The sequence below is a fragment of the Corvus cornix genome, chromosome 4A (assembly GCF_000738735.6).
Source record: "Corvus cornix cornix isolate S_Up_H32 chromosome 4A, ASM73873v5, whole genome shotgun sequence".
NCBI lineage: Eukaryota > Metazoa > Chordata > Aves > Passeriformes > Corvidae > Corvus > Corvus cornix.
This window is the reverse complement of record NC_047058.1, coordinates 16,536,673-16,562,468: the sequence shown is the minus strand read 5'-3', so window position 1 is coordinate 16,562,468 and position 25,796 is coordinate 16,536,673. Positions and strand designations below refer to the sequence as shown.

Sequence of the window (25,796 nt, the reverse complement as noted above, 5' to 3'; positions counted from 1 at the left end):
CAGCTCTCCAGAGGCTAGTGGAAAGGTTTTATGATCCTCTATTAGTTTCTGATTTAAAGTCATTGTCTGTCACGCAATTAATGTGACAAATTTCCTTTTGACCAAAACCTAGACAAAATCTACTCAGATCTCACGGTGAGAAACCAAGGTATAATTACACAAAAAAGAACAGCTGGAATACTGCATCCTTCGGTATAAAATGAAAACAAAAGGCTGCAACAGTGTGTGAAAACCTACACCCATGGGATAGTGCAAGGGTAACACTTCCTATGCCTGTCAGGAATCTCATCATCACTCCCTTTATGGTGTAGTAATTCTCAAGTCCTAAACACATGTATTTTGAGGCCCCATGGCTTGAGAAACTGGTTGTTGTTATTTTTCAAATCTCGGGACTGGAATTGAAAGTCTGAAAAATACAGGCAACTCTCCCAGTTTCCTTGGGAGCTTATCAGCCTTGATTCGAAACATTCTGAGACTCACACAACACAAGGGAACTCTGCTCACTCAGGCTCCCCGTTACAGCAGCTCCATCTCTGGAAGAGCTGGAGGAATATAACAACACTGTGAGAAGGACAGGACACATACAAAACAGAAGAAAAACTTTAATTAGCTATTGCAGAACATCCTGAAGAGGAAAAATATTGCAGCTGACATTTTCACAGGGCACTTCATATTTAGGCATCAGCAATCATTAGTGGAGAAGGGGGAGACAGGTGTGGAAAGAGAGACACTGTTCTCTTCATTTCATTTTATAGAAAAATCTCATTGCCGAAGCTGGTGCCTCCTCCGGGCAGGGATCCCAACAAAGGAATCCCTGGGCTTTCATACTCTTCCATCCTAAATCTCCCACCCCTTGCACAACAGTTCTGACCAGTGGAGAATTAGAGTCTGGTGTCTTCTCACTGTTCATTGGTTTGTGCAGAAGGCACCCACCCCCAGCCAGCGCTGAAGTCCCGTGTCCTTTGTTAGGCACAAGGTCAGCGCCCATTCACGGCTCCTTGCCTGGGGCTCCAGCGATTTCCCACTATCCAGGGCACAATTTGCAGCTGGAACACCGAGCTACTGGCCCTGGGCATATTCCTCAACACAGGGAGAGTATTTTCCAGGCTGCTTTAACCAGCAGCCCAAGGTTTACAGGGGAAGGAAGGGTGATGAAATGCTACAGAGAACCTTTTCACCCCAGAAATCCAAGTAGTTCTTTACAGAACAGTGTTGCTAGGCAACCCAAAGTAAGAGAAAAACCAATTTTTTTTATTTTTATACAACTTTCCAGGAAATAAGTTAAAATCCTAACTACATTGGCTCTTCAGGACAGCGGGAGGTTGCTTCCCAGGCTCTCAGAGCTCATACCCGCCTCCTTGTCAGCGGGTGAACAGCAGCACCAGCTCACAATGCACAGTGTGAGGAAACATGTCAAAAGGAACAGCCAACACGGGGGTAAATGGTTCCCCTGCCAGCTTCTTCCGTGGGTCAGGTGGGCAGCACAGCCTGTGGAAAGCAAAGAGCATCCTTTAGACCAGAAGCAGAAGCCTTCCCACCACTGGTACCACAATCCAAGGGGGATCTGCAAAGGAGGTATCCTGTGTTTGACTAACAGAGTCTGCAGCTGACACTGGCTGAGGTGTGGAACCATCAATATTGAATCCCAAACCAGCTCTGAACAGTCAGTGGCAAGTTTAAAGCTCCCTTTCTCACAAGCCATCCCAGCTGAAAGACACTCAATTTTCGGTTTTGCACTGCCTTCATGGCTACCTGCAGACAGATTTATCACCTGGGTCTACCCCAGATAAAGGCTGACCAGATAAAGCTACATGATTAACCCCTAAGCAGGTGACAAATCCCCTTGGCTTCGCTTTCTTGGCTAGGGGCCAACCTTCCTGCAGTGAACCCAATTGACTCTGTATCCCACATCCAGATGGGCTTATTTTTGGAGAAGGATGCACAGTGTCATTGTGCTACATTTGCATTATTTGCTATTCCTCACTGATGCCTTGTCTGGACTTAACAGGGTCTGTCACTAAGGTCAGTAAAAAGGAGGAGAGTGCTCACTCGAGGAAGTTCCTCATGGCTTCGCCCTCTGGCTTGCAGGAGATGTAGAGCAGCCTGCGGATGGACCTGCAGTTCTGGATGGCTCGTACAACCCTGTCATCTGCAAAAACAGACACCCTGCTTTCCCAGGGACCCACCAGCACCTGAGCTCTCCAGAAGGAATGGCTGCACAGCATCACAGAACTGCACTGAACTGTCAAAGATACAGATGCCTATTTTGCCATGTCCTGTCTCAGGTGCAGTCTCTCAGGAGGCCAAGGGTGCGACCCACACTGCTGACAGCTTAGCCAATTTGGCCGGTAGGGAAGAGCAATGGGAGAAGTCCCTCTGCTTCCCATGGGGATGGAGGATGAGAGAAAAAATTTTAAGCAAAGGCACATAAAACCTTCCACACACACTTGTGAGAGTGCATCTGGGCACCAGCACCAGTGTGTGACTTCCCAGTATACACTGGAGGGAGTCCAGGGGAGACCACTGAGACAGTTCGAGGGCTGGGTTATTCAGCCTGGGGAAAAGGTAAGCAAGGATCCATTTGCTATCTTCAGGGACCTCATGGGGGATTACTGACAACTGAGAATCTTCTCAGAGGGGCATGAGAAGGGGATGAGAAGCAATAGATGTATGGCAGCAAGGAAAAATTCTGATTAAATATTTTAGGGAAAACATTTTGAGGAGAGGGGAGACACCCTTGGACACATTCAAACCTCAGCTAGGCTTTATAGCCCTTTGCAACTTTATAAAACTCTGAAGCTGGCCTTGCTATAGTTGGGAGATTGCACCACAGACCTCCAGAGGTCCCTTCTCTCCTAAATAATTGTGTAAGCCTGTGAAAGATGGAAAGAAAATTAGGAAAAAAAAAGAGAAAGCATGATGAAGGCACTGAAAACAGCAGGCTCTATGGGATTTTAGCTGCTGTCAGCAACAAGAAACTAGAGACTAAGCAAGGAAAGGGTTTGGAGCCAGCATAACAGGTCTCACAGAACTTATTCAAAACTCTCTGTTTACAAGATGAAAATAAATAGCATTTTCTCTCACGTAGGCCAGCCTGAGAGGGGTTCACCACAGCAACAAGCGTTTGGGCATCCTCCCACGATCCCAGGAGTTGTGGCAACACAGCCTCTGCCTTTCCACTGTGAAACTCGCAGTTTGAGATCCTGTGAAACAAAAATGCAACCACACGAACTGAGTCTCACCAAGAGTTAGGTATAATGTGAACCACCCTTTGCTGTGTGGAGGTAACTGCTTAGGGTCCCTCTGCTCACTTCTACTCCGATTTTTCAGCATTTAGTTTGAAACTTTTTGCCACAGCAGTTTGAACTCACCATTGAATGCTGCATTCCACTCAGCATCCTCTATTGCCTTCTCCACCACCTCAACACCAATAACCTTGGACACTCAGTGAGCCAGAGAGAGAGCAATTGTACCTGGAAACACGGGAAACAAAAATACTCCATACACTCATGCTGAAGAAACAGGCCTTTACCTAGTGAGGATCAGCTCTGGAATGCAAAGCTGTGGGAGCCCAGGAACCCACCTGTTCCCCAGCAGATGTCAAGGAGGATGGTGTCCCCAGTAGCCTGGCAGAGCTCCCCGACTGCCTGGTACAGAACTTCTGCTCCAGCCGCGTTGACCTGGAAAAAGGCATCTGGAGAGATGCGGAACTTCAGGCCAAGCAGTTCTTCAAAGATGTGCGGTGCTCCATGGAGGAGCTGGAAGGGGACTGCTCGTGGGAGCAGCGTGTCATGGTGCTGGCAAATCACACAAAAAAAAGCTGTTAGAAGGCAGCAGAGAGGAGCTGGTTTCCATTCCCAGGGTGCTCATGGGAAGGAAAGGATGGTTCTTCCCCTCAGCAACTTTTACTTCATGTGAGCCTTTCAACAAGATTAAAGAATTTTGATTCTTTTTAAGAGATCTGTGACTTGCACAGCCTAAATGTCATTAAAAGGATCAAAGTGACTTAGCAGAAGGCAGCATTCCTCAGGCCTATTCCCCCTATTTTGCCATTCACGTGATTTACTGTCTTGGGATAGTCACTGGAAGTTTTTTCTTTAGTTTCCCAGACTCGTAATTCCCATGAGGTAGAGCCACAGTGTCTTCAAATATTTCAAGTCTGGAAAAATAAAAGATGGGGCCATCTAAAGCCACACCTTCAGGAGGGATCCAAACATCTGGCATTCTCTTCCAGCACTCCCTGAACTGGTGGAATTTGAATTTGGTCAGGGAGGGGGTAGAAGAAGGAGGTGGCTTTGTTTCCACTCATTCCCCCTGTCGAGGCAGTTACCTCTCTTGGAAATAAAGTGAAGTCAAGGCACAGACTGCTCCAGGCCCACACATGAAGAACTCCTTCAGCAATGCTTTCTGAGTAGCCAGTGCCTCCTGTCAAGAGTGAGGAAGGAAAAGTAACCTGATTAGACCCCTCTCCCCAGCAATACACCCAGCAGGCCAGATGTCTGCTGTGCCTCTTGCCCTGTCCCCCACGTGCTCACCTGGCCCAGCTCCTGGGGGTGGAAGGTGATGATGGCCATGGTGTGGCCACAGCTGGTGGTGCGAACCACGAGCTCCCGCCAGTGTCCTCCTTCATGGAAGAGGATGCAGGAGTCCAGGGGGGAGCGACAGATGAACTCCTCATAGCACTGAGCCGAGGGGAAATGGCACCTTTAGTACCATGAAGACAACTGCCCTGCTCTTGGCCCCCCAGACAGGCAGCCCTTCCACCACTATGATCTGCTTTTTCTGTTTGATTTCAATACACTGAGTGAAAGCTCCTTCCAGGCTCTTGAAAGAGAACACATTTCAATAATTTCAATTTGCAGTTCTTATGTATTTTAATAGACCAGCGGGAATTAATTATCACTTGATTAACTTCTTTACTCAGGACAGTTTAGGGGCTGCAATATTAACATGTGAGTTTTTATAAAAGTATTTATCCACCAACTAGAATCAGGCATGAAACTTTTCAGAACATAAAAATGGACTTGAAAACACAGCATAATTAAAATTACAGTGTTCTCCCAATTAAGACTGATTGGAGTCTCTCTATTCCACAGTCAAGGGACAGACATGACATTTATTTACCTGGGCTACTTGTTTATGTTTTGAGAGTATGTTCTCCACATGGTTGGCTTTCACACAGACAATATTTCTTTCTGGAGAGAGATGGACAGGTATTTAATTGCTCTGGTTCAGGGCACATAAACCATCTGACATGACAAACTGTGGACCTTTCCCTTGTGGACCTAAAGATTGCTCTTTGCATATTTTTACTAACACCCACTCCCCCGGATGGATGTTATGGATTTTAAAGTCTAAAGGAGTGGTTTGAGGGATTATCCCTTTGAACTGCAAATCTTCAAGGGTCCTTGCAATTGTGTTGACATATTCTTTAACACTCATTCCCCTAATTCATAGGTAGCAGTTTCATTTTGGGCGTTCAAAAAGGGTAACCCAAACTACAGGAAAAGGGTTCATGAAGGATGTCTGGACTTCAGGCAGCTCTCTTGAAAGCTGTTTGTTGCATAGGCCAAGTCCCAGCATTTCAGGGAGTGGGTATCCAGAGCCAGCCCCACAGCTGTCAGCCACAGCTTGTAGGCATAACTGAAGCCGCTTTCTGTTCAAGAGAGCATTGTACACCTTTCTTTGCTGAGTATCCCAAGACATAACAACCAACAAGCACCATACACAACACCTTCACATTTGCCTATAGCCTATCTTAGGTACTGCCACCACCGTACTGTACATATCCTATAGAACCCCAGAGTCACCACCATCCACTCACAAGAGCAAGCAAGCTACAATTCAAGCTCACAGTGGAACACTCTCAGACCTCTCTTCTTCCTGCCACATCAACATTCCTTGTCTGCCTGCCATAGCTCTCTTCCTGGCAAAAACATGTTTTCTATTTACTTCTGCTCTTCCTGAGACCCACCCACCCAGTGAAAAACATGTCCTTGTTTGCAGTCACATACCTCTGTCCTAACCACAAAAATCTTCTTCCAACTCATCTCCAACCTTTGTCCTCTCACCCATTCAGTGATCAATGTTTCAGCAAACATCTTCCACTCTACATCAAAACCTGCTTCCATTTCTGTCCCATCCTCAGGCTCCACACTCAGAGATCTCTCCGCCAAGCCCATACATCTGTGAAACTTTCTTAGCAAACTTTCATCTTCAACACCAACCATCATTTCGTAAGGTGACACTCTCAGGTCTGACCTGGTTGTGTCTGAACTCTCAATAAAGCCAGAGGTTGGCATTTTACCCATGACATTTGAGTTTCAATTACTAATTCAGTTAAGGTTCTCTTTAAAGTTTGTTTCATCCTCTCTACCCGTCCTGAACTCTGTGGGTGCCATGGGGTATGCAGTTCTCATTTTATTCTTAAGGCTTGAGTTAGTTGCTGTAAAACTTTCGATGTAAAGTGTGTCTATCTTAGTAATCATTCCATACCTAGGAATAATTTGTTCTAAGACTGGTTCTAAGACTGACATTCTACACTGGCTGTGGCTCTGACACTGGGAACAGCTTCCACCCAATGGGTAAGATGGTCTGTTATTACGAACATGAATTTCCACCTCTGCACTTGGGGGAGTTCAGTAAAGTCCACTTGGATACTTTGCAATGGTCGGAGAGCCAACTCACGACCTCCTGAAGTTGTTTTTCTCATCACCTTCTTATTTACTTTTTGGCAAACCATACATCTTTCAGTTATTTGTTTACCCAACCCATAAATTCCAATGCACCCATAATTCCTTAGAAAGTGATCACACAAAGCCTTAGTACCCCAATGAGTTTTTTGATGCACGTTTTCTAATATTTTTCTGGTGAGTGACTTATGAAGTAACTGCCTTCTGTCAGGAAGTTTCCATTTTCCACATTCGTCTTGGCTTTCCCCCCCTCTTTCTTTCTCCTCTGTTTCACTGAATTTTGGAGTCTCCAATTTTTCACTCTTTGAGGTCAAAATTAACACAAACCTTTTTATCCCATTCTCTGCAGCATCCTCAGCCCCCCCGATCTGCCAAACTCCCTCCTCCCATCTCTGAGGCCATCCCCCCCGCTGTCCCCCCCCTATGTACCACAGCTCTCTCTTCAGGCACTTCCAATGCCTCTAAAACCTCCAAAACAAGTCCCCCATGCATCAGCCCCTCTCCCTCTGAACCAAGCAATCCCCTTTCTTCCCAGATTTTCCCAAAGGCGTGCACCCCTCCAAAAGCGTACCTTGAATCAGTAGATGTATTTCCCTTCTTGTGTGCTAAATATTCCAGTGTGCATAGTCCCCCCATCAACTAAAGCATACCCTGACATTCTTTTTCCTTGTACACATCTGGAAGAACCGTCTACAGCTATTATTTCCTTCGGAAAGGGCTCGTTCCTCGAGATCGACCTTTGGTGTTTTGCTTCTCGTTTCAGAGGAGCAGCAGCAGCGGTCGCTGCCAGGGGAACGGTGCAGGCGAGGGAGGGAGGGAGGGGGGTAGGAGGTGGGAATCCTCTCGGAGGCCGATTCCTCCAGGAGCGGGGGAGCAAAGGCGGAGGCTGCTGCCGGCACCGCCAAGGGCACCAGCTCTTGGGCCGGTACCAGAGGCTGGCGTGGAGCCTTTGCACGGGTCCGCAGCAGCCACGGCGCCAGGAGGCCGAGCTGCCGGCGGGCCCAGCGCGGCCCGCGGGGCCGAAGCCGCGTTCAATGGAGCCGCGGCAGAGAACGCAGCGGGGGCAGGGGCTGCTGGAACGGCCGCGGACATCGGGAGCGGGCCGGGACTGGGCCGCCAGCGGGGCCGGGGCAGGGGCGGGGCCGGGGCGGGCCCCAAAAGCGGCGGGCTGGGCTGGTGTGGAGCGGAGAGCCGGGCTAGGGCCGGCACAGGGACACCGAAAGCGGCGGGCTGGGCTGGTGTGGAGCGGAGAGCCGGGCTAGGGCCGGGCACAGGGACACCGAAAGCGGCGGGCTGGGCTGGTGTGGAGCGGAGAGTCGGGCTGGGGCCGGGCACAGGACAGCGAAAGCGGCGGGCTGGGAGTGTGGAGCGGAGAGCCGGGCTGGGGCCGGGCACAGGGACAGCGAAAGCGGCGGGCTGGGCTGGTGTGGAGCGGGAGAGCCGGGCTGGGGCGGGCACAGGGACACCGAAAGCGGCGGGCTGGGCTGGTGTGGAGCGGAGAGCCGGGCTAGGGACGGGCACAGGGACACCGAAAGCGGCGGGCTGGGCTGGGCTGGTGTGGAGCGGAGAGCCGGGCTGGGGACGGGCACAGGGACACCGAAAGCGGCGGGCTGGGCTGGTGTGGAGCGGAGAGCCGGGCTGGGGCCGGGCACAGGGACACCGAAAAGCGGCGGGCTGGGCTGGTTGTGGAAGCGGAGAGCCGGGCTAGGGACGGGCACAGGGACACCGAAAGCGGGGCGGGCTGGGCGGGCTGGGTGTGGAGCGGAGAGCCGGGCTGGGGCCGGGCACAGGGACACCGAAAGCGGCGGGCTGGGCTACCGCTGGAGCCGCAGGGGCTGGAGGGGGCGGCGGGAACAGCGGGGCTACCGGCGGAGCCGCCGCCGCCGGGACAAGCGGTGGAGCCGCGGGCGGTGCCTGAGAGCCGGCACAGGCGGGACCTCGGGCTCCGGGAGCGGCGCTGCAGCTGCGAGCGGCGCCACAGGAGCCTGGGCTTGGGGCGAGGCAGGCGGGAATGGAGGGGGCGATGCTTCCAGGGGCTCCCAGCCCTTCTCTTTCTTGCTTTCCCTTTGCTCCTTTCCTTGGGTCTCGGACAACTTTAAAATTCTTATCCCCTCAGACTCTCTTTCCCACCCAGCATGAAGCGTACTTGCTTTCTTCTGTGTTAACGAGTTCTTTTGAATTTACAAATCCTAGTAAAGCCTGACAGACCCAGACTTCAAGAGCCATGTCTGGGCCAGAAGACACGGTCGGATCTTATTTCCTTCTCGGCCCAACCAAACGTACAAAACTGGATCATTTTGACTTTGCTCTTTTCCTTTTGTTATAAATGTACGGTGATGTTGGCTTTTCGCACGTTCCATCATTGTTATGAATGGATTGTGATGTTGGTTTTTTCATGTTCCTTAATGTGAGAAAAGCTTTGCCTGGGTTCTGTAATGTGATGCTGTAGAATGTCTGTGTAGTTTGGGTGGTCAGTTTGGGAAGGATGGGGGGGCTCTTCACATTCCTGGAAAATTTTATCAGAAGAAAAAAAAAAAAAAAAAGACCGAAACCAGATGGAATGGAGCCAAGGAAAAAGATAAGGCTGATAAGTGGATACTCAGCAACTCCAAAGAATTAATGAATGATGCATGATGGTGATGAATAAAAATACGCGATGCACTTTTAAAGAGGATCTTTTGGATGTAAAGGTGCGCCTTTGGCTTTCTGCCGAAGCACACGGCCGTACCGCCCTTTGTGCTGTTGTCTCCTGATTTCCTTAAACTTTTATTAAACGGTCCCTTTTCTTCAACTTTCCTTCAAATTCTCCAGTGAAGCTCGTTTTGGCAGCTGCGCATGCGCGGATCCTTGCGCGTGCGCAGATGGCTGCGGATGAGTGGATCAGTGCGCATGCGCGGGCGGGGACGCATCACCGCTGACCCCTCCGCTGGCAGGACCGCATCACAAATAGTCCCTCTGGCGGATCACTCCGCCTGCGCATGCGCATAAACGCCGATCCCTCTGTTCCGAACGGTATTGTGATGTTGGCTTTTCGCACGTTCCATCATTGTTAGGAATGGATTGTGATGTTGTTTTTTTCATGTTCCTTAATGTGAGAAAAGCTTTGCCTGGGTTCTGTAATGTAACGCTGTAGAATGTCTGTAGTTTGGGTGCTCAGTTTGGGAAGGATGCGGGGGGGTCTTCACATTCCTGGAAAATTTTATCAGGAGAACCCGAAACCAGACGGAATGGAGCCAAGGAAAACGATAAGACTGATAAGATGATACTCAGCAGCTCCAAAGAATTAATGAATGATGCATGATGGTGATGAATAAAAATAAGCGATGTACTTTTAAAGCCGATCTTTTGGCTGTACAGGTGCGCCTTTGCCTCTCTGCCGGAGCACCCGGCCGTGCCGCCCTTTTTGCTGTTGTCTCCTAATTGTCCCTTTTCTTAAACTTCCCTTCAAATTTTACAAATAGCGAACCTCGTTTTTCACAATTTGGTGCCCGTACGGGGATAAAGGCTCAGCTCTGGGATCTCCCGGGGAACCCAGAGCAGGGGGGGCCCCCGCCCGCTTTTGGCGGCCTCGCTTTGTGCTTCCCGGCGGGGTCAGGGGGCTTTGCAGTCAAACACCCGGAGCGCAAGAGAGGAGACAAAGCAACAAGAAAGGAAAGAAAAGGCTCCCTGAGGTACCGCGGTAATTAAACACGTAAAATCTTGTGCACCAAGACTCCGAGAAAGGTATTTTTTCTTACCTCTTTTTGGGGGGATAAGGGGGATGAAAGTGTGTGCATGAGACGCGGGCTCGTTACCCCAGAGCTGCGAAGCGAGTGTGGAGCCTCTGAGGCTGCGGCTCTGCTCTGCCGCGAGGGAAGCAGTCAGTAAAGAGGCGAAGCCAAAGATAAAAGGAAAGAAGCCCCGGTTTAACTGGGACGGGGTTTCAGGGAAGCGACGGGAGCACCGGGAGCGGCGGGGCCGGCCCCCCGCAACCCGGAAGCAGCGCTGCTCCAGGCGCGCAGTGCGCAGGCGCGGGGCCAGAAACGACCAACGGCAGGCGGCGGCGCGGCGGTGACGTCACAGGGGCTGTGAGGGAGGCGGGCGGAAGGGGAGCGGGCAGAGCCGGGCGGTGCTGGCGGAGCAGGGACCGGGCTGTTATAAATAAAGTATATAATCCGTGCTGTTATGTAGAAAACTGAAATGTAATAAAACCATGCAGAGACAGAGTTTTAAATCCCTCTCCCCCCCCCCCCCCCCCCCAACCTGGCTGAGAGGAAAATTTCACAACACTAAAGCAGTTGAACAAGAAGTTTTTTTCAGCACAGATGTAATCAATAGGTGAGGATTCCACCCCAGGTGGGGTTGGATCTTATCACCGGGACAGTAACACTATGATGACTTGATCACTATCTTCTGATATCTACATCTCAGCTGATAAGGAATTGGACATTCCGGGAACTAAGAATAACTGTTCCAGGAACCAGAGATGGCCCATCCATCATCCAGGATGGACAATTCATCAGACCCAGGAAAGGCTTTGTGCAGCCCAACTTCGGGACAAGAAAACATCATGAATATGCTAAATTGCGAGAAGAATAAAATTAATTCGGACTCTGCCAAAAAAAACTGTATAAGAAGGGACCAGCCGAAGCAGCATTTGTGAACTTGGGAGCTCTGATGCGATAGAGGTCAGATCTATGCGTGTTCACCCAGCTCCGACCCCGGGCTCGGGGCTGCTTTTCTCGATCGTGGTTTTTGAGACCGATATTTCGGTCACATAATAAATGTTATTTCTTTATAAATTTTGATTGGGCAATTCTGTTTTATCTTACGGGCGGTGCTGGGGAGGGCTGAGCTTTCACTTCTACTGCTGGGACACGGGTAGCAAAGTGTCTCAGCAACTGCGTGGCTGTGCTGGGCTGGCCTGGGAGAGACTGCAAGCTCAGTGCCACCTGGCACCGAGCCTGCCCGATGGGATGCTCAGGACTGCCGAGAGAGCAGGAGGGAAGTCCGGCTGCCGTGTCACCTGGGCTCGCAGCGTGGGTGCATTTGGGTACATGCGGTCATACGGACAGGAGTGCAAGAACAGCCTCTCCCAGCCAGCCCAGGGGCCTGCTCAGCCCAGGCTGTGACTCCAGCAGATGCTCAGGGAAAAGCAAGGAGCAGGCAAGCACACGTGGTCCCATGCTCACTTAATCTCTCCATCACGAAATATTTGAAGCGCTGGAGATTTCCCGAGTCAGACGTGGTTTATCTAGACGCCAAGAGTTCTCTTGTCCAAGTGTTCACCTGTCACCCTTTGATGTCACCTAAAATTCCATTCCTAAAAAGGATGTGCTGCCACACGTCCTTGGCCAGGAGGCTCACCCACCCACCTGCTACCATTTGGGAGAACTGCTCTTGTGTGAACCTGGCTGCTGCCGTTACCCCCAACAGCTGCAGAGCCTGGCACGCTCCCTGCCCGGTCCCGGTCCCGGTCCCGCTCCTCGTCCCGGTGGGGCCGGAGCAGGAGCAGGAGCGCAGGTCCTCCCGTCCGCAAGGGAGCGCAACACAGTTTAGGCCAGCTGCGTGCCCGGAGCGGTGCTCGCCGTGTTTGGCCACGCCCCGTGTGTGGGTCCCGCGTCGCATGGCCACGCCCATCGCGGGCAGTGACGTCTGGGACGCGCTGTCTGCAGTGGCCGCGCTCTCGCCACGCCCCACTGGTCACGAGACGCCGGCGCGGGCGCTGATTGGTCGGCGGCGCGGGGCGGGGCGGGCGCTGATTGGGCGGCGGCGCGCGGCGGAGCGCGGCCCCTCAGTTCCGTGCTGGGCCCGCGATGCTGTCGGCCGGCGGCGGCTCCGGCCCCGCCGGGGCGGGCGGCTCCGGGCCGGGGCTCGGCGGGGACGGCGATTTCCTGTCGCGGTACCGGCTGGTGTCGGCCAAGCTGCGGCGGCGGTTCCTGCGGAAGCCGAACGTGGCGGAGGCGGCGGAGCAGTTCGCGGCGCTGGCGCGGGAGCTGCGTGCCCAGGAGAGCCTGCCCTACGCCGCCTGGTGCCAGCTGGCAGTGGCGCGCTGCGCCCAGAGCCTGTTCCACGGCCCTGCCGAGGCGGCCGCGCTGGCCGAGGCCGCGCGGCTCTTCCTGCGCCAGGAGCGGGACCTGCGGCAGCGCCTGGGGTTGCGCGGTGGCTTCGGCGAGCACGTGGCGGCGGCGCAGAGCTGCGGGGCCTTCGCCGCCCGCCTGCACCTGGAGCGAGGGCAGCCCGCGCTGGCGGCCGGGCCGTGCCTGGAGCTGGCGGCGGCGCTCCGCGACACGGGACAGCCCGCCCACGCCGCCGCGCCCCTGCAGCGGGCGGCGGAGCTGCTGACGGCCGGGCGGCTACCGCTGCAGGCTCTGCGCTGCCTGGCCGAGCGCGCGTCCTGCCTGCTGCTGGCCCGCGACTACGCCGGGGCGCTGGCCACGCTGACGCGGGCGCAGGCGCTGGCCGGGGCCGGGCTGGGTGGTGCGGCCGGGCCGGGGCCGCGGCCGGCGGCGCCTTCCTGGACGTGCTGGCGCGGTGCGAGGTGTCGCGGGTGCTGCTGCTGCTCCTGCTGCAGCCGCCGCCCGCCAAGCTGCTGCCCGAGCACGCCCGCACGCTGGAGCAGTACTGCTGGGAGGCGCCCGACGGCGGACCGGGCAGCGGGAGCGGCACCGGGACGGGCGGGGGCCTGCCGCCGGCCGCCAGCTACCTGCCGGCCGAGCTGTTCCTGCTGCTGCAGTCGGCAGTGCTGGCGTGCCAGGAGAAGGACGCGGAGGCGCTGAAGGCGCTGCAGGCCGAGCTGTGGCCGCTGCTGAGCGCCGAACAGAACCATCTGCTGCACCTGGTGCTGCAGGAGATGCTGAGCCCTGCCGGACAGGGGCTCTGAGCGCCGCCGCCCGCAGGGACAGGTCGGACTGGTCGCTTCAGGCGGTGCCAGCACAGACTCTATTTCATTATTTATTTTTAATACGAGTTCTGTAACACAATGAAGTAATGGTTGATGAGAGAATATGTTCATCTACACGTTTGCCTTGTGTCACAGTAAACTACTCACTGTATGTACTGGGAGTTGTCATGCTTGAAAAAAGTGTAACCCTAAAGAAGAAAGGCCATTTCAGGGCAGAAGGAAGCTGTTCATTAAAAGACTGGCTGCAATTTGCATGTGTTGGAGGATTTGGGTATCTAGGAATCAAATGTTGTTACAGTTGCTTTTTCTAAACAAAACAAAAAAAAAAAAAAAACCAAACCCCACCAAAAAGAAACCCACATAAAAATAAGATTTAAATTTTTCCCCTTCCTGAAAACAACAGACACTGCAGCCAACACGAGTCCTTGAGTTTTGTGGTGGACAAAAGGAGTTGTTGGTCACTGACCTGCAAGGGATTCCTGGGGTGATGGTGGCCTGACTCCAGTCTCTGTAGCAGCTGCTAACCTAGAGAACTGAGCCTGCACGATGGCAAATCCACTGCAGCTGAGGGAATTTGAGGATCGAATTAGTGGTGAAGGTGGTGAAGTTATAGGAGTTATTGGAATGTGGACTATCTGCTTAATTCTCAGCTCTTATCCGTCTGCTCTTGGGCACTTCTGTCTCTTGCTTTCTGCTTCTTGAGGCCTTTAAGTGAAGGCAGCTGGTCTTTAGATGAGAAAAGACCCTGCTGTCTTTGGTGCACTCAGCTGTTGGGTATAGGCCTTGCTAAATCCCAGCAGTGGTAAGATACAACCTCAAGCAGGGCAGGCTTTATCCTGGAAGCGGGAAACGCCCTGAGAGTGCACATGTTGAGTGAATAAAGAGCAATTCTAGTGCACCCAGCTAATGGTCAGTGAAACAAACTATCTCAGCCAGCACTTCCAGAAACCCTGCAGAGGCTGAGGTTTTCCTGTTGGTACACCTGGGAGAGAAGCCAGAGGTGAGAGGTAATTCTGTTAAGCACTGGTATTACATCTGATTTTAACATTTGAATCTGGAAGCAGCAGTTTTTTCAAATGTTTTTCAAGTGTTTTTCATCTTCCACACTTAAATAATGAAGAACTTGCCTTTTTCCCCTCTGAAACACAAACAGGGAAGCTGCTAATTTTAAGAAGCCTTAATTACCACAAGCCTCTTTTTGATAAGGTCAAACAGTAGTCGAGACAGGCTCGGATCCAAACTGGATATTATTTCATGGCTAAATTAGCCGTGAACGTGCCAGGCCGGGAAGCAAAACTAAAAACCCATGCGGCGAAATCACATATGCCCTTGTCCTTTTAAAATCCCAACAGATGAAAACTCTTACTAGGACTGTAACTGGACAACAGTGCCAAGGATGGGTGGTACCGGGGGCGGTCCGAAGGCGGCTGCCGGGCGGCGGAAGGGGCGCGGTGCCGGTGACGCGGCGGCGCGGGGCGCGTCGGGACGGGGCGGTCGCTGCGCTCCGAGCGGCGGGGACAGCACGCGGCGCGGCCATGGCGGACGGGGACGGTGCGCAGCGGTGGGGACCGGCGGGGGCGCGGGGAGTCCCGGCGGGGAGGGGCCGGCGTGGCCCCGCTCGGGGAAGGGTCTGCGGGTGGCTTTGCCCCCCCCCGGGCCTTTGCCCCTCTCCCCTCCCGGCCCTGCCGCGCTCCCGGCGCTCACTCCCGGCGTGTCGCTCCCGCAGGTTCCAGCGTGAAGAAGCGGCGGAAGAAGGAGAAGCGGGCGCTTGCGGATGATGATGTAGCGGTGAGCGCGGGGGGGTGGCTCGGGGGCCGGGGGGCTCCTTCAGCCCCAGCCGTGGGGACGGGCTCCGGGGGCCGTGGGCAGGGTTGGGACGGGCTCCCCCACCACTATCCGTGGGGACGGGCTCCGGGGGCCGTGGGCAGGGTTTGGGACGGGCTCCCCCACCACTATCCGTGGGGACGGGCTCCGGGGGCCGTGGGCAGGGCTGGGACGGGCTCCCCCACCACTATCCGTGGGACGCGCTCCGGGGGCCGTGGGCAGGGCTGGGACGGGCTCCCCCCGCCCCATCCCCGGCGGGAGCGCGCCCGCCCCGCGTGGCGGCAGCGGAGCCTCCCCGGCCACGTGGAGAAGGCGCGTGGGGCGGCGGGAGCGCGGCCCGCCGGGTTCCCCCTCTCTGATCGAGCTGAACTTCACCCCCCGCCAGGACATTCAGCACACCGAGGACTTTCTCATCAAGCCCGAGTCGCGGGTGGCGCAGCTGGACACGTCGCAGTGGCCCTTGCTGCTGAAGGTAGGGCGGCTTCTGCTCAACCTCGTGGCCCGTCCGTGTTCCCGCTCCTTTTGTCCTCTGCCCCTGGAGCTGTTGCCGGCTGTGTAAGCCCGACTCGCGGGCAGCGGCACACGTGGTGCTCTGCATGCAGAAATCGTGTTACAAAGTCTCTCCAGCAGTAACATTTAAGTTTTGTACGTTTCCGTGCTTTGTAGAGATCCCGCCATATTTTTTAGTTTTTTTAATTGGGTCTGCCCATGGCCTGTGGTCTGTGTAGATTTCCAGGTTGCTTCTGCTGAGTTTCTGGGGCATATTGGATTTATCCTGCACTGTAAATGTGTATATTGTGCTGCTTTCCCATCTCCTTCAGTCCAGGATTTCTATTTTTCTCTATTTTTGTAAAATTTTATCGTGGTTTCATTGTTGGGCCATTTTCATTTTGGAAGCGGCTCTATCACTTAAATGTACAAATCAGGCCTGGTGTGCCTGGGGGAATGTACTGCAGCACAGCAACACTGAAATCAAGGGAGCTTAAGAAGACATGTAACTTCTGCTTGGATTTTGTAGAACTTTGACAAGTTAAATGTGAGGACAGCACACTACACACCTCTTCCTTCCGGTGCTAATCCCCTGAAGAGAGAGATTTCTGACTATGTTAGGTGAGTGCAATACAGGCCCAGAGTGGTTTATTTTTCTTGCACAGTTAATACCTTTAAAATATTTTCTGTCTGGATTCCCCTTGTACCTTTCTGCTTGACTCAGTGCCTTGCCATAATCAATAAATATTTAAGTAGGACCCACTGATCTCTCCCTGTAAAGTTTTCTTTATTCTGGGCTTGCTGCAGGTCTGTGGATGAACATGCAAACCACCTGAGCAATTCTCTGGGGTTTTTGGAAAAGTCCCTTGGCCTGCTGGGCTTTGAAACTGCTCAGAGCTTGTAGAGTTTGGGGGGTTTTAAGTGCAGAGTAGTGTTAAGCAGGCGGGGGAGAAGAGAATTCCTTGATTATATCACCTGTTGTGCGTGGAGCAGATCACTCTGGGCTCACCGAGAGCTGTGTATCTGGCTGTATAGAAATACATTTCTCTGCAGCCCTGACAAGTATTTCAAAGGTGCTGCACTGTTGCTGTGCTTGCCCTGGTGCTTAGCTCCCATTCCCTGCCATTTTGCACTACAGGTCTGGCTTTATTAACCTCGACAAACCCTCCAACCCATCCTCTCACGAGGTGGTTGCGTGGATCCGGCGCATCCTGCGAGTGGAGAAGACGGGGCACAGTGGCACCCTGGACCCCAAGGTGACTGGGTGCCTCATTGTGTGCATCGAGAGGGCCACACGGCTGGTCAAATCTCAGCAGAGTGCAGGTATGTTTGTTGCCCAGGACCATTTACAGTGACTAGGGATGTGTGAAGTGCTTTTGGAGACAAAATGGAGATTTCTAAAACTTAAAAAAGTCTATCTTAAGTCTTCAGTGCCATGACCTTAAGGGTTGCATGTTACTCCAAGCCCCTGAGGACGCATCCATGTTGTCTCAGGTGGTTTTTTCTTTGCTCCTCTGTGCTTGGGCTGTTATAAGTCAGTGAAAACACTTCTGACATGGTTTTATGTACCAGTTGAACTTAGGGTCTCAGCCTCTAGCAGTCCAGAGAAGAAATATCGTTTAGATTTATTTCCCTGGAAGAAAAACCAACTCTGTAATAAACCATGCCCATTTCCTAGAAGAGGCGGCTGTTAGGATTTCAGGTGTCTGGGGACGTGTGGCTGTGAAGCAGGGTGGACCTTGAGGTCAACAGCAAATGCAAGTGGCCGCTCCTGACTGCTCTTGTCATTCTTTCAGGCAAAGAGTATGTGGGAATTGTTCGGCTGCACAATGCCATTGAAAGTGAGGCTCAGCTGGCCAGGGTAAGTCTCAGGTGCTCTTAGCCATGCTGGCATCTGGCATGCAGAGTGCTGGGCACTGGTGGGAGATGAGGGGCCAGGAATGGAGCTCAGGTGTGCTGTGTGTGAGGTGATGACACAGTTTATCCATTCTCTGAGTGCAGTGGAGCTGCCCTCCTGCAGCACCCCAGCTCCTGTTCTAGGGTCTGGGTGCTGTGCGGCCTCCAGACATCCTGCAGCGTCCCAGTGTCCTACTGGGGGCTGCTGTGGTGTGTGGCTGGCTGCCTGCAGGAGGGGAGCAGTGCTGGCAGGGTTGGAGCCCCTCTTTGGGGGGCTCCATCTTCACTGGGATGAGGGATGGTGTCTGATCACATACTGCCATCTGATGGAAAAATCCTGGCTGTGCTCACTGCCATCTTGACCTCATCACTGGCTTGGATTTGCTTTATTAAATATGGCATCACCAAATCAGGATAAACCTTGTGGTTTCTCACTCTTGGAAGTGGTCACAGTTGCTGGAGACTCCAAGGTGCTCCTGCATTAGGGCACAGGTGTGAACTCTTGCTTCTCCTTCCTCCCTCAGGCCATAGAAACCCTGACAGGTGCCCTGTTTCAGCGGCCACCCCTCATTGCTGCTGTCAAACGACAACTCAGAGTCAGAACCATCTACGAGAGCAAGCTGGTGGAGTATGAACCTGAGAGAAGATTAGGTAAAACAGGGCTTTCCTGCCTTATTCCTATAAAGCTGAAAACTGATTAAACATTCTGTGAAATGGGCTTTTTTTGGCAGATGTCTTAAGACCTCAATCCTCCCATTGTCCAGCAGTAACTGCTTCATGCATTGCTTTGGTGTGCTGGGAAGCAAACCCCATCTTTTTTTTGTACTGCTGCACCCTTTGTGGAAGAGCCAAATGATGTCAGTTAGATGGCATTAGCTCTCAGGGCAAAGATGACCTTCATCTATCACCCCATGCTGATGGCTCTGGGAAGGGCTGGGCATACAGCTTCTCATGAAGGATGTGGTTTATTTTCTGCTTAAAAACTCTCTATCCTGTCGTGCCTTTCAGGTATCTTCTGGGTGAGCTGTGAAGCAGGCACGTACATCCGGACACTCTGCGTTCACCTGGGGTTGCTGCTGGGCGTGGGGGGCCAGATGCAAGAGCTCCGCAGAGTCCGCTCAGGCATCCTGGGAGAGATGGTACAGTGGCACCTCAGACTATAACCAGCCCATTTGAAATTGTCAGGATGGCAAGAGTTCCTTGGGACTTCGTGAGTTTTGCAGTGTTAGTAGGAGGTTTAGGCTCTGGGAGGAGTTTTGTGAATAGCCCCCAAATAGTGTGAGCTCTTGCTGTAGATGGTCTGTAACCAAAGTGTTGAGTTCAGTTCAGGATGTTGCTCCTGTTCTGGTAATTAAACTTTGGAACAGTGAGTGACTGGGAAGTGCACTGTGGTGGCTGAAAGTTTGTTTTCTGTCACCTGTGTTTCTCAGCCTACAGACCCCAGCATCCCACAAGTTCAGGAGTGTGAAGTGACTGCTTGGCGTCAGCACAGCTCAGGGAACATGGTTCATTGGAATGAGCCTGGAAGATGCAGTCTTGTGTTATCTTGGACACTTGTACAGTCTTTTCACCCTGGTCATTGATAGATCCTGCTGCTGGTCCAAACTCCAGAATGAATTTCTTTTTTTGCAGAGCAGCAGTGTCAGAGTGCAAGTGCTTCCCCACCCATCTGTGCTCTTAGCACAGCTGTAATCACTGGGTCATTTGTGAATTCCAGGTGTTGGGGTGCTCACAACTGCTTCAGAATTTATTCCATGTCATGGATTGAAGAGCTGGTTAATTTACACTTCTGCTCACTAACCTTTGTCTAGGAGTCCCAGGAACTTAAGTTAGGTCATATTTAAAAGTTTCGTGTGGACAGACCTTAGACCCTAGATCCAAGTGCTGTCTGAGATGAGGAGGATGGAGGTCTGGTAGTCCAAGTCAGGCTCACCTCAAGCTGGTGATGGAAAGTATTCTTGCCTCTTTTATGTTGTATTTTTATGCTTGTGATTGGCATCTGTTTTTACTCCCTTTTTCAAACACTATTTGCTGCTGGACTTCAGCTGGTCTCTTGTGTGTGTTCCAAGTTGGTGGCTGGTGGGAGAGTTTAGGGCGGTTTTGTCTTTGCAGGACAACATGGTGACCATGCACGACGTGCTGGACGCCCAGTGGCAGTATGACAACAACAAGGACGACAGCTACCTGCGAAGGGTCATCCTGCCCCTGGAGAAGCTGCTGACCTCACACAAGAGGCTCGTCATGAAAGACAGCGCGGTGAGTTCCTGAGGCAGTGCTGGGGGACAGACAGACACTGCAAAGTGTCCTCCTGACTTGTACAGCTGATGGAATATACAGGGGGTCAGGAACCATGTGATATCTGGTGCTGTCCTGATGGTGACTTGTGTAGGACCTCATGGGCTGCTGCCACATCACCACGAAGATGCAAGAGCCATGAATTCAGTGACAGAGAATCTGCTCTCCTCACTTGGGGAGGATGCTGAGATCTGCCTCTCCCATTCTTTGCTGTGATAGGGGCTTTGCTTTCTTCTTCCAAAGCTCCCAAATTTTATATAGTGGACAAAAATGAATAGATACTTAGGGATGATATTGCTGGGATGGTAATGGCAGTGGGAAGCTAAAAATTAGAGGCACTTCGTACTTCAATTCTTGTAATAGCTTCTCAGCCCTCCCATTCCCTACATTTCCAGGTTAATGCCATTTGCTATGGAGCCAAGATCATGCTGCCTGGTGTTCTGCGGTATGAGGATGGTATTGAGCTTAACCAGGAGATTGTTGTCATCACCACAAAAGGAGAAGCCATCTGCCTAGGTATGAAATGCCTCCTTCTCCTTGTGCCCAGCTACCTGCAGAAACAACAGGCTGTGTGACAGTAAAGTCACAACACAAATGAGTCCCCATGCACAGAAGGTTTAATTAGTGCTTCCTGATGGGGAATGTGGGCCCAAGGCAGCTGGCTTTGGGCAGGATGTTAAGAAACAGTGGCTGCATCAGTCCTGGGCAAGCTGTGAGGGGTTCAGCAGCTGTGTGATGCTCAGGTGTGCTGCGTGTGAGGTGATGACACAGTTTATCCATTCTCTGAGTGCAGTGGAGCTGCCCTCCTGCAGCACCCCAGCTCCTGTTCTAGGATCTGGGTGCTGTGTGGCCTCCAGACATCCTGCAGCGTCCCAGTGTCCTACTGGGGGCTGCTGTGGTGTGTGGCTGGCTGCCTGCAGGAGGGGAGCAGTGCTGGCAGGGTTGGAGCCCCTCCTGAGGGGGTTCCATCCTCACTGGGACGAGGGATGGTGTCTGATCACATGCTGCCACCAGGCACATCACACCTGCTGGTAGATCAGTGCAAAGGGACTCCAGCCCAGTTCTAACCAGGGTCTTCAGAGCAGCTGTGTGACAGTTCCAGTGAGTCCTTGGGGTGACATTGGTGGGGGGTGTTGGTCCTCTTTGTGTGGACAGAGGCAGAATAGGCTGTCAAAGTTCTGCTCTTCAAGAGTTACTGACCTCCCTGCCTGCTTCTGCAGCCATTGCCTTGATGACCACAGCAGTCATTTCTACGTGTGACCATGGCATTGTGGCAAAGATCAAGAGAGTGATCATGGAGAGAGACACATATCCCCGGAAATGGGGGCTGGGTCCCAAGGTGAGTGCTGTGGGCGTGGGGTCAGTCCCAGGGCAGTGGTGGGAGCCCAGCTGTTGGGATGTGGGACTCTGGGACCCTTGGGCAGAGCTGTGCCTGTGTCTTCTTCAGGGCCTTGGTGTAATTCTGCTGTGGCCTCCTGGAGCCACGATGGTGGCAATTCCCAGTGACGGGGCTTTGGCAGCCCAGTGCTGGTGGGAGTGAGGCTTTCCCTCCCAAAAGAGCCTGGGGGCCACTGCTGGTGTTCAGGCATGGGCTCCTCAGGTCTGTACAGCACCAGCCCTCCTTTGGTAAAGAGCCAAATGATGTGAAGTGGATGGCATTAGCACTCTGTGCAAAGATGACCTTCATCCATCACCCCATGCTGATGGCTCTAGAGGGGCTGGACAAGGAGCTTCTTTTCCTTCTGCTGCAGCACTGCTTAAATCCACACTGTGAGACACTAACCTGTGCCTGAAGGACAGGAGCAGTGGGAACACCTATTGTTGGTTCCTCTCTCACCTCAGGCATGTGGTAGTAGCTTAACTGCAGCCAGGCTGGCCTGATGCAGGTTGGACTCAAAACCCAGTGTCAAGTTGCTGTGGCTCATTCCATTCCTGTGGTTCAGGTGGAAGTTTTGGGGATGCCTGCACCTTTGTCTCACAGCAAAGGTGGGGTAATACAGGACAATTCGAGCATTTTGGAGTCCTTTGCAAAATCTTGCAAACAAGTGGTTCAGCTCAAATGCTGCAGGTTGTTAAGCTGGAAAAGCCCAGTCAAAGATCCAAGGTCCATGATGTGCAGTTGTATTACTGTTGCTTTGACTCCCCCCTCAAATTAGCCCTTATTTACTGATAAAGATGCCTCTTGTCTGAGATTTAGGCTGCTGTGCAGGGGATGTTTTGTCTCATTTGTTTTAAGGTCCTTGGAACAGTGGTAGATAGGTTAAGGCTGTAGTTGTTGGCTTGGCTTGTTCCTGGATTCCCTCCTCCTATCTTGAGGGAGGATTTTTCCTGCCTGGAGCTGCAGTTTGACTTGTTGCACTTTGCTTTCAGGCCAGTCAGAAGAAGATGATGATCCAGAAGGGTCTGCTGGACAAGCATGGAAAGCCCAATGAGAGCACACCAGAGTCCTGGAAGAAGGAGTATGTAGATTACAGGTGGGTACTGGGTGTGTGGCTCCCACAGGGTTGTTCAGAGGGGAGCACTGTGCAGCAAGGGCTGGGCTGGATGCTGCTGTTTGTGCATGGATCATGCTAGGCTTGGCCCAAGGCTGTCTGGACCTGTGGGATGCAGTTGGGTTTCTTGGAGTGTGTTGCTGTTGGGCAGTGTTGGAAGGAAAGGCCCTGAGCAGACAGTTATCCCTTTTTAGCCTGTTGTGGTTTTAGAGGGAGTCAGTCTGCTAAATCAAATGGGGGAGGCCGTGCTGTTGCCCAGCCCAGCTGGCCCTGGTGCAGGCTGCAGGTCTCCCCCACACCAATGTCCCCACCCAGCTCCTGGGGTGGGCTACAGGGGACAGGAATTTGTACCTGTCCAGAGCAGCTGAGACAACAACTGTCCTGTGCAACCTGGGGATCTTTTCTTTCAGGGACACTTCCAGGAAAGAAGCAGCTGCTGATCACCGAGCTGTCTCAGAGGTGGACAGGGCTGCAAAAGTGAGTTTTGCCAGTGCTCTCTGGCTCTTACTCGATGCCCCTGCTATTCCTGTGATCTGCCCACACTTTGCCCACACCTGCCTTTTGGTCTAATGAGGATTTTTAGTCCAGGGTCTTCCATACCCTTTATTAGGCACAAGGTCAGTCCCCATTCATGCCTCCTTGCCTGGAGCTCCAGCCATTTCCCACCAGGCCAATTTGCAACTCAAACACCAGGCTGTACCAGCCCTGGGCATATTCTTCTTCAACACAGCACAAGAAAATGTATTGTATGGAGCCACAACAGAGATTTGTTGTGCCAGAGAACCTTTTTGGAGACTACAGAGAGTTGCAGAAGTGTCCATGGTAGAGTTGCAGCTAAAATTCCCTAATTCAGGGCTTTTGCATGCCTTTGGAAAGGTGCAGCGGTGTTTTAAACTAATATTTGGAGTACAGGAAACACTGAAAAATACAGGGGACAGTTCTGGCAGAAGCAAATCCTAGACAGTGTATGCTGGACTGGACCACTGACAGTCTGCAGGTCACCCTGCCTGCTCAAAACATTGTTAAATGAAGTTGTATTGAATCAGGCCATCAGTTTTCCCCTCAGCTGAGCTCTTTTGGAAGGTGTTGGCGTGTCTGACAGTGTATTCCCCTAACAGAGGAAGCGAGACTCAGAGAGTGAAAGTGATGAAGCTGTGACCCCACCGTCCCCTGCCACACCACCACCAGAGGAGCTGAGCAAAAAGGAAAAGAAAAAGAAGAAGAAAGAGAAGAAGGCCAAAGAGGCAGCTGAGAGTGGGGGAGAACAAATAGAAGTGGTATGTAATTGTATACTGCCAGGGTATGGTCCAAACACGGGAGAGGTTGTTGTCTGTCCCTAATTACCTCCAGGTTTAATGCATCCCTGCAGCAGAGGAGGAGGTATTTGAGGTGCATTTTAAACTGAACTGGCTGAGGGTGGTGGGAGATAGGGCAGGTGCCCTAGGACACTTTTGGTGGGTTCCTGCCAGGCCACCTCTGTGCCCTGGTGCCCTGTCGTGGGTCCCTGTGGGAGGATGGTGCTGGCATTCAGTCTGTGCTGGAGTCATGTGTGCTGGTGGTGAAGGAGCACCGCAGCCATGGGGAGCCTGCCCTGCTCCTGGGGTGGAGCTGTTCCTCCTGAAACGAGCAGTGGGGGTGGGATTCCTTTCTGATGGCTTCCTGACCTGTCCAACCTCTCCACAGACCAGTCAGACCAGCACCAAGAAGAAAAAGAAGAAACAAAAGGAGGTAGAAGAGAGCTCAGAGTAAACAACTGGATCTGTCCAAAGCAGGCAACCTCATCAATAACGAGGGAGGAGTTTTAGGCCTTGAGAGGAGGAGGACTGGCTGTGTGGCAGAGGAGCCAGCAAGTTCCAAGTTCTTTTCTGCTGTTTATATGAGTGAGTGTTTGACCTGCTCAGGTGCCCCTCTTCATCCTGTTTTAAGGGTTGCCAGAGGAGCGGGGTGCCTCACTGTCCCTGCACTGGATTGATCTCTAAAGCTGAGCACCATGATTCCAACAGAAGTGGTATCTTCAGGGAGACTGTAGCTTCTGGCTCTTCTTTGGTCTCTCTTTTCACCTAGAGAGGGTGGAATCATCTTTCTGCCCCCTCATGTACTGCCTCTTTCTTCCTCTTCTCACAAGGCTGAAGCTGTTACCTGGCAGTTAAAGAATGTTAAAGAATGCTGCCTGGAGGAGTGGCTTTGTCACAGCCCATGTGAATGGGTTTGCATGGGGACAGTCAGATCAGTTATTTTTGAGGGACTGTGTTTTGTTTTAACCTGGCCACACACTTGGCTTGACCTTCGGTTAAATGAGAACAAATAGTCCACCCAGATTATTCTTCACTCCTTTTTTTCTCCCTATATCATAAAAGGATTAGAAAATTTCATTCCTCCTTTTTGCTTTATAGCACAAGGACATGCTTGTTCATGGCGTGCTGGTCCCCAGTACCCCAGTGACCAGGGCAGTGTGTCCCTCTGGCTGGCTCCCTGCTCTTTTCTACCCATTTGTTGGAATGGCACTGCAGAGCTTTTGGTTGCCTTGCCTGGTTCTGATGCCCAGTGTGCTCTGAAGGCTGGAGGTGGGGATGTGGCTTGGGGGGGGCAGAAGGTGACCAGGAGGTGACCAGCCAACACGTTTTTCGTGCTGCTGGGACTGGAATCCTTGTGAGGAAAAGCTTGCTCAGAGGCAGCTCTGCCAAGGGGCACTGGGTGTGGGCTTAAACGGCTTCAGATAGATTTGTTGCTAACTTCCTTATCTGGAATGACTTGCTGGGGGCAGAAGGTCTCTCCTCTGTCACAGGGGTAGTGCTGAGCCAGGATTTAGCTCCTTTTAATGGTGAAGGACCCCAGGCTGTTTTGTTCTGAGTTCCATCCCTGCAGAGATTCTGTTAACTGTTGGTTTAACCTCGTGCATTGCTTTTGTCTTTAACGGTCTATCCTCCCCTCCAGTGCTGGAGATACATGCAGGCAGTGGGAACAGCAGCTGGTGGGTGTTAGAACCTGAGCAGGAAAAAAAAAAAAGGTCCATTTTTATTTACTCTTTTTTACAAAAAAAGAAATAAAACTTCTGGTTTTGAACAGGTGATTTTCTTGCTTCTCCTGAAAGGTCAGTGCTGTTCATGGGGCAGGGGGGCAGCTTTTACCATGTGCCCAGCATCTGTGCTCCTCTCCTGAAGACTCTGCTGGTGCAGAGAAATGGTCATGTTGCTGAGGACCATCTCTAGAAGGGCCTTTGGCGTT

The 25,796-nt window shown here is 52.5% G+C and overlaps 3 protein-coding genes and 5 non-coding genes across 8 annotated transcripts; 7 read left to right on the top strand and 1 right to left on the bottom strand.

The window, feature by feature from the left end:
* Positions 1-582: 582 nt before the first annotated feature.
* On the bottom strand, positions 583-12,311 carry TRMT2B (tRNA methyltransferase 2 homolog B). The gene is given in 11 exon segments (XM_039572244.1): positions 583-1,488; positions 2,050-2,149; positions 3,085-3,203; positions 3,368-3,473; positions 3,584-3,769; positions 3,772-3,797; positions 4,331-4,425; positions 4,536-4,682; positions 5,125-5,195; positions 10,430-10,676; positions 12,099-12,311. Coding segments are annotated over 11 exon segments (1,437 nt in total). The 3' UTR covers positions 583-1,361.
* Positions 12,312-12,472: 161 nt separating this feature from the next.
* On the top strand, positions 12,473-13,827 carry F8A1 (coagulation factor VIII associated 1). The gene is given in 2 exon segments (XM_039572357.1): positions 12,473-13,169; positions 13,172-13,827. Coding segments are annotated over 2 exon segments (1,065 nt in total). The 5' UTR covers positions 12,473-12,487; the 3' UTR covers positions 13,555-13,827.
* A 1,226-nt stretch (positions 13,828-15,053) lies between these two features.
* DKC1 (dyskerin pseudouridine synthase 1) lies at positions 15,054-24,943 on the top strand. Its single transcript, XM_039572064.1, has 15 exons — positions 15,054-15,126; positions 15,302-15,363; positions 15,785-15,871; positions 16,418-16,509; positions 17,027-17,211; positions 17,685-17,749; positions 18,309-18,435; positions 18,793-18,923; positions 19,897-20,040; positions 20,475-20,595; positions 21,300-21,418; positions 22,450-22,553; positions 22,982-23,048; positions 23,690-23,848; positions 24,255-24,943. The coding sequence occupies exons 1-15, from the start codon at positions 15,111-15,113 to the stop codon at positions 24,318-24,320; spliced, it is 1,545 nt and encodes a 514-aa protein (XP_039427998.1). The 5' UTR covers positions 15,054-15,110; the 3' UTR covers positions 24,321-24,943.
* LOC120412058 lies at positions 17,851-18,097 on the top strand. The gene has a single exon (XR_005604737.1). It is a non-coding gene; the product is annotated as a small nucleolar RNA SNORD17 (small nucleolar RNA).
* Positions 18,632-18,707, top strand: LOC120412060. The gene has a single exon (XR_005604739.1). It is a non-coding gene; the product is annotated as a small nucleolar RNA SNORD83 (small nucleolar RNA).
* Positions 19,091-19,223, top strand: LOC120412063. The gene has a single exon (XR_005604742.1). It is a non-coding gene; the product is annotated as a small nucleolar RNA SNORA36 family (small nucleolar RNA).
* Positions 20,834-21,080, top strand: LOC120412057. Its single transcript, XR_005604736.1, has one exon. It is a non-coding gene; the product is annotated as a small nucleolar RNA SNORD17 (small nucleolar RNA).
* Positions 21,713-21,788, top strand: LOC120412056. Its single transcript, XR_005604735.1, has one exon. It is a non-coding gene; the product is annotated as a small nucleolar RNA SNORD83 (small nucleolar RNA).
* Positions 24,944-25,796: the final 853 nt, after the last annotated feature.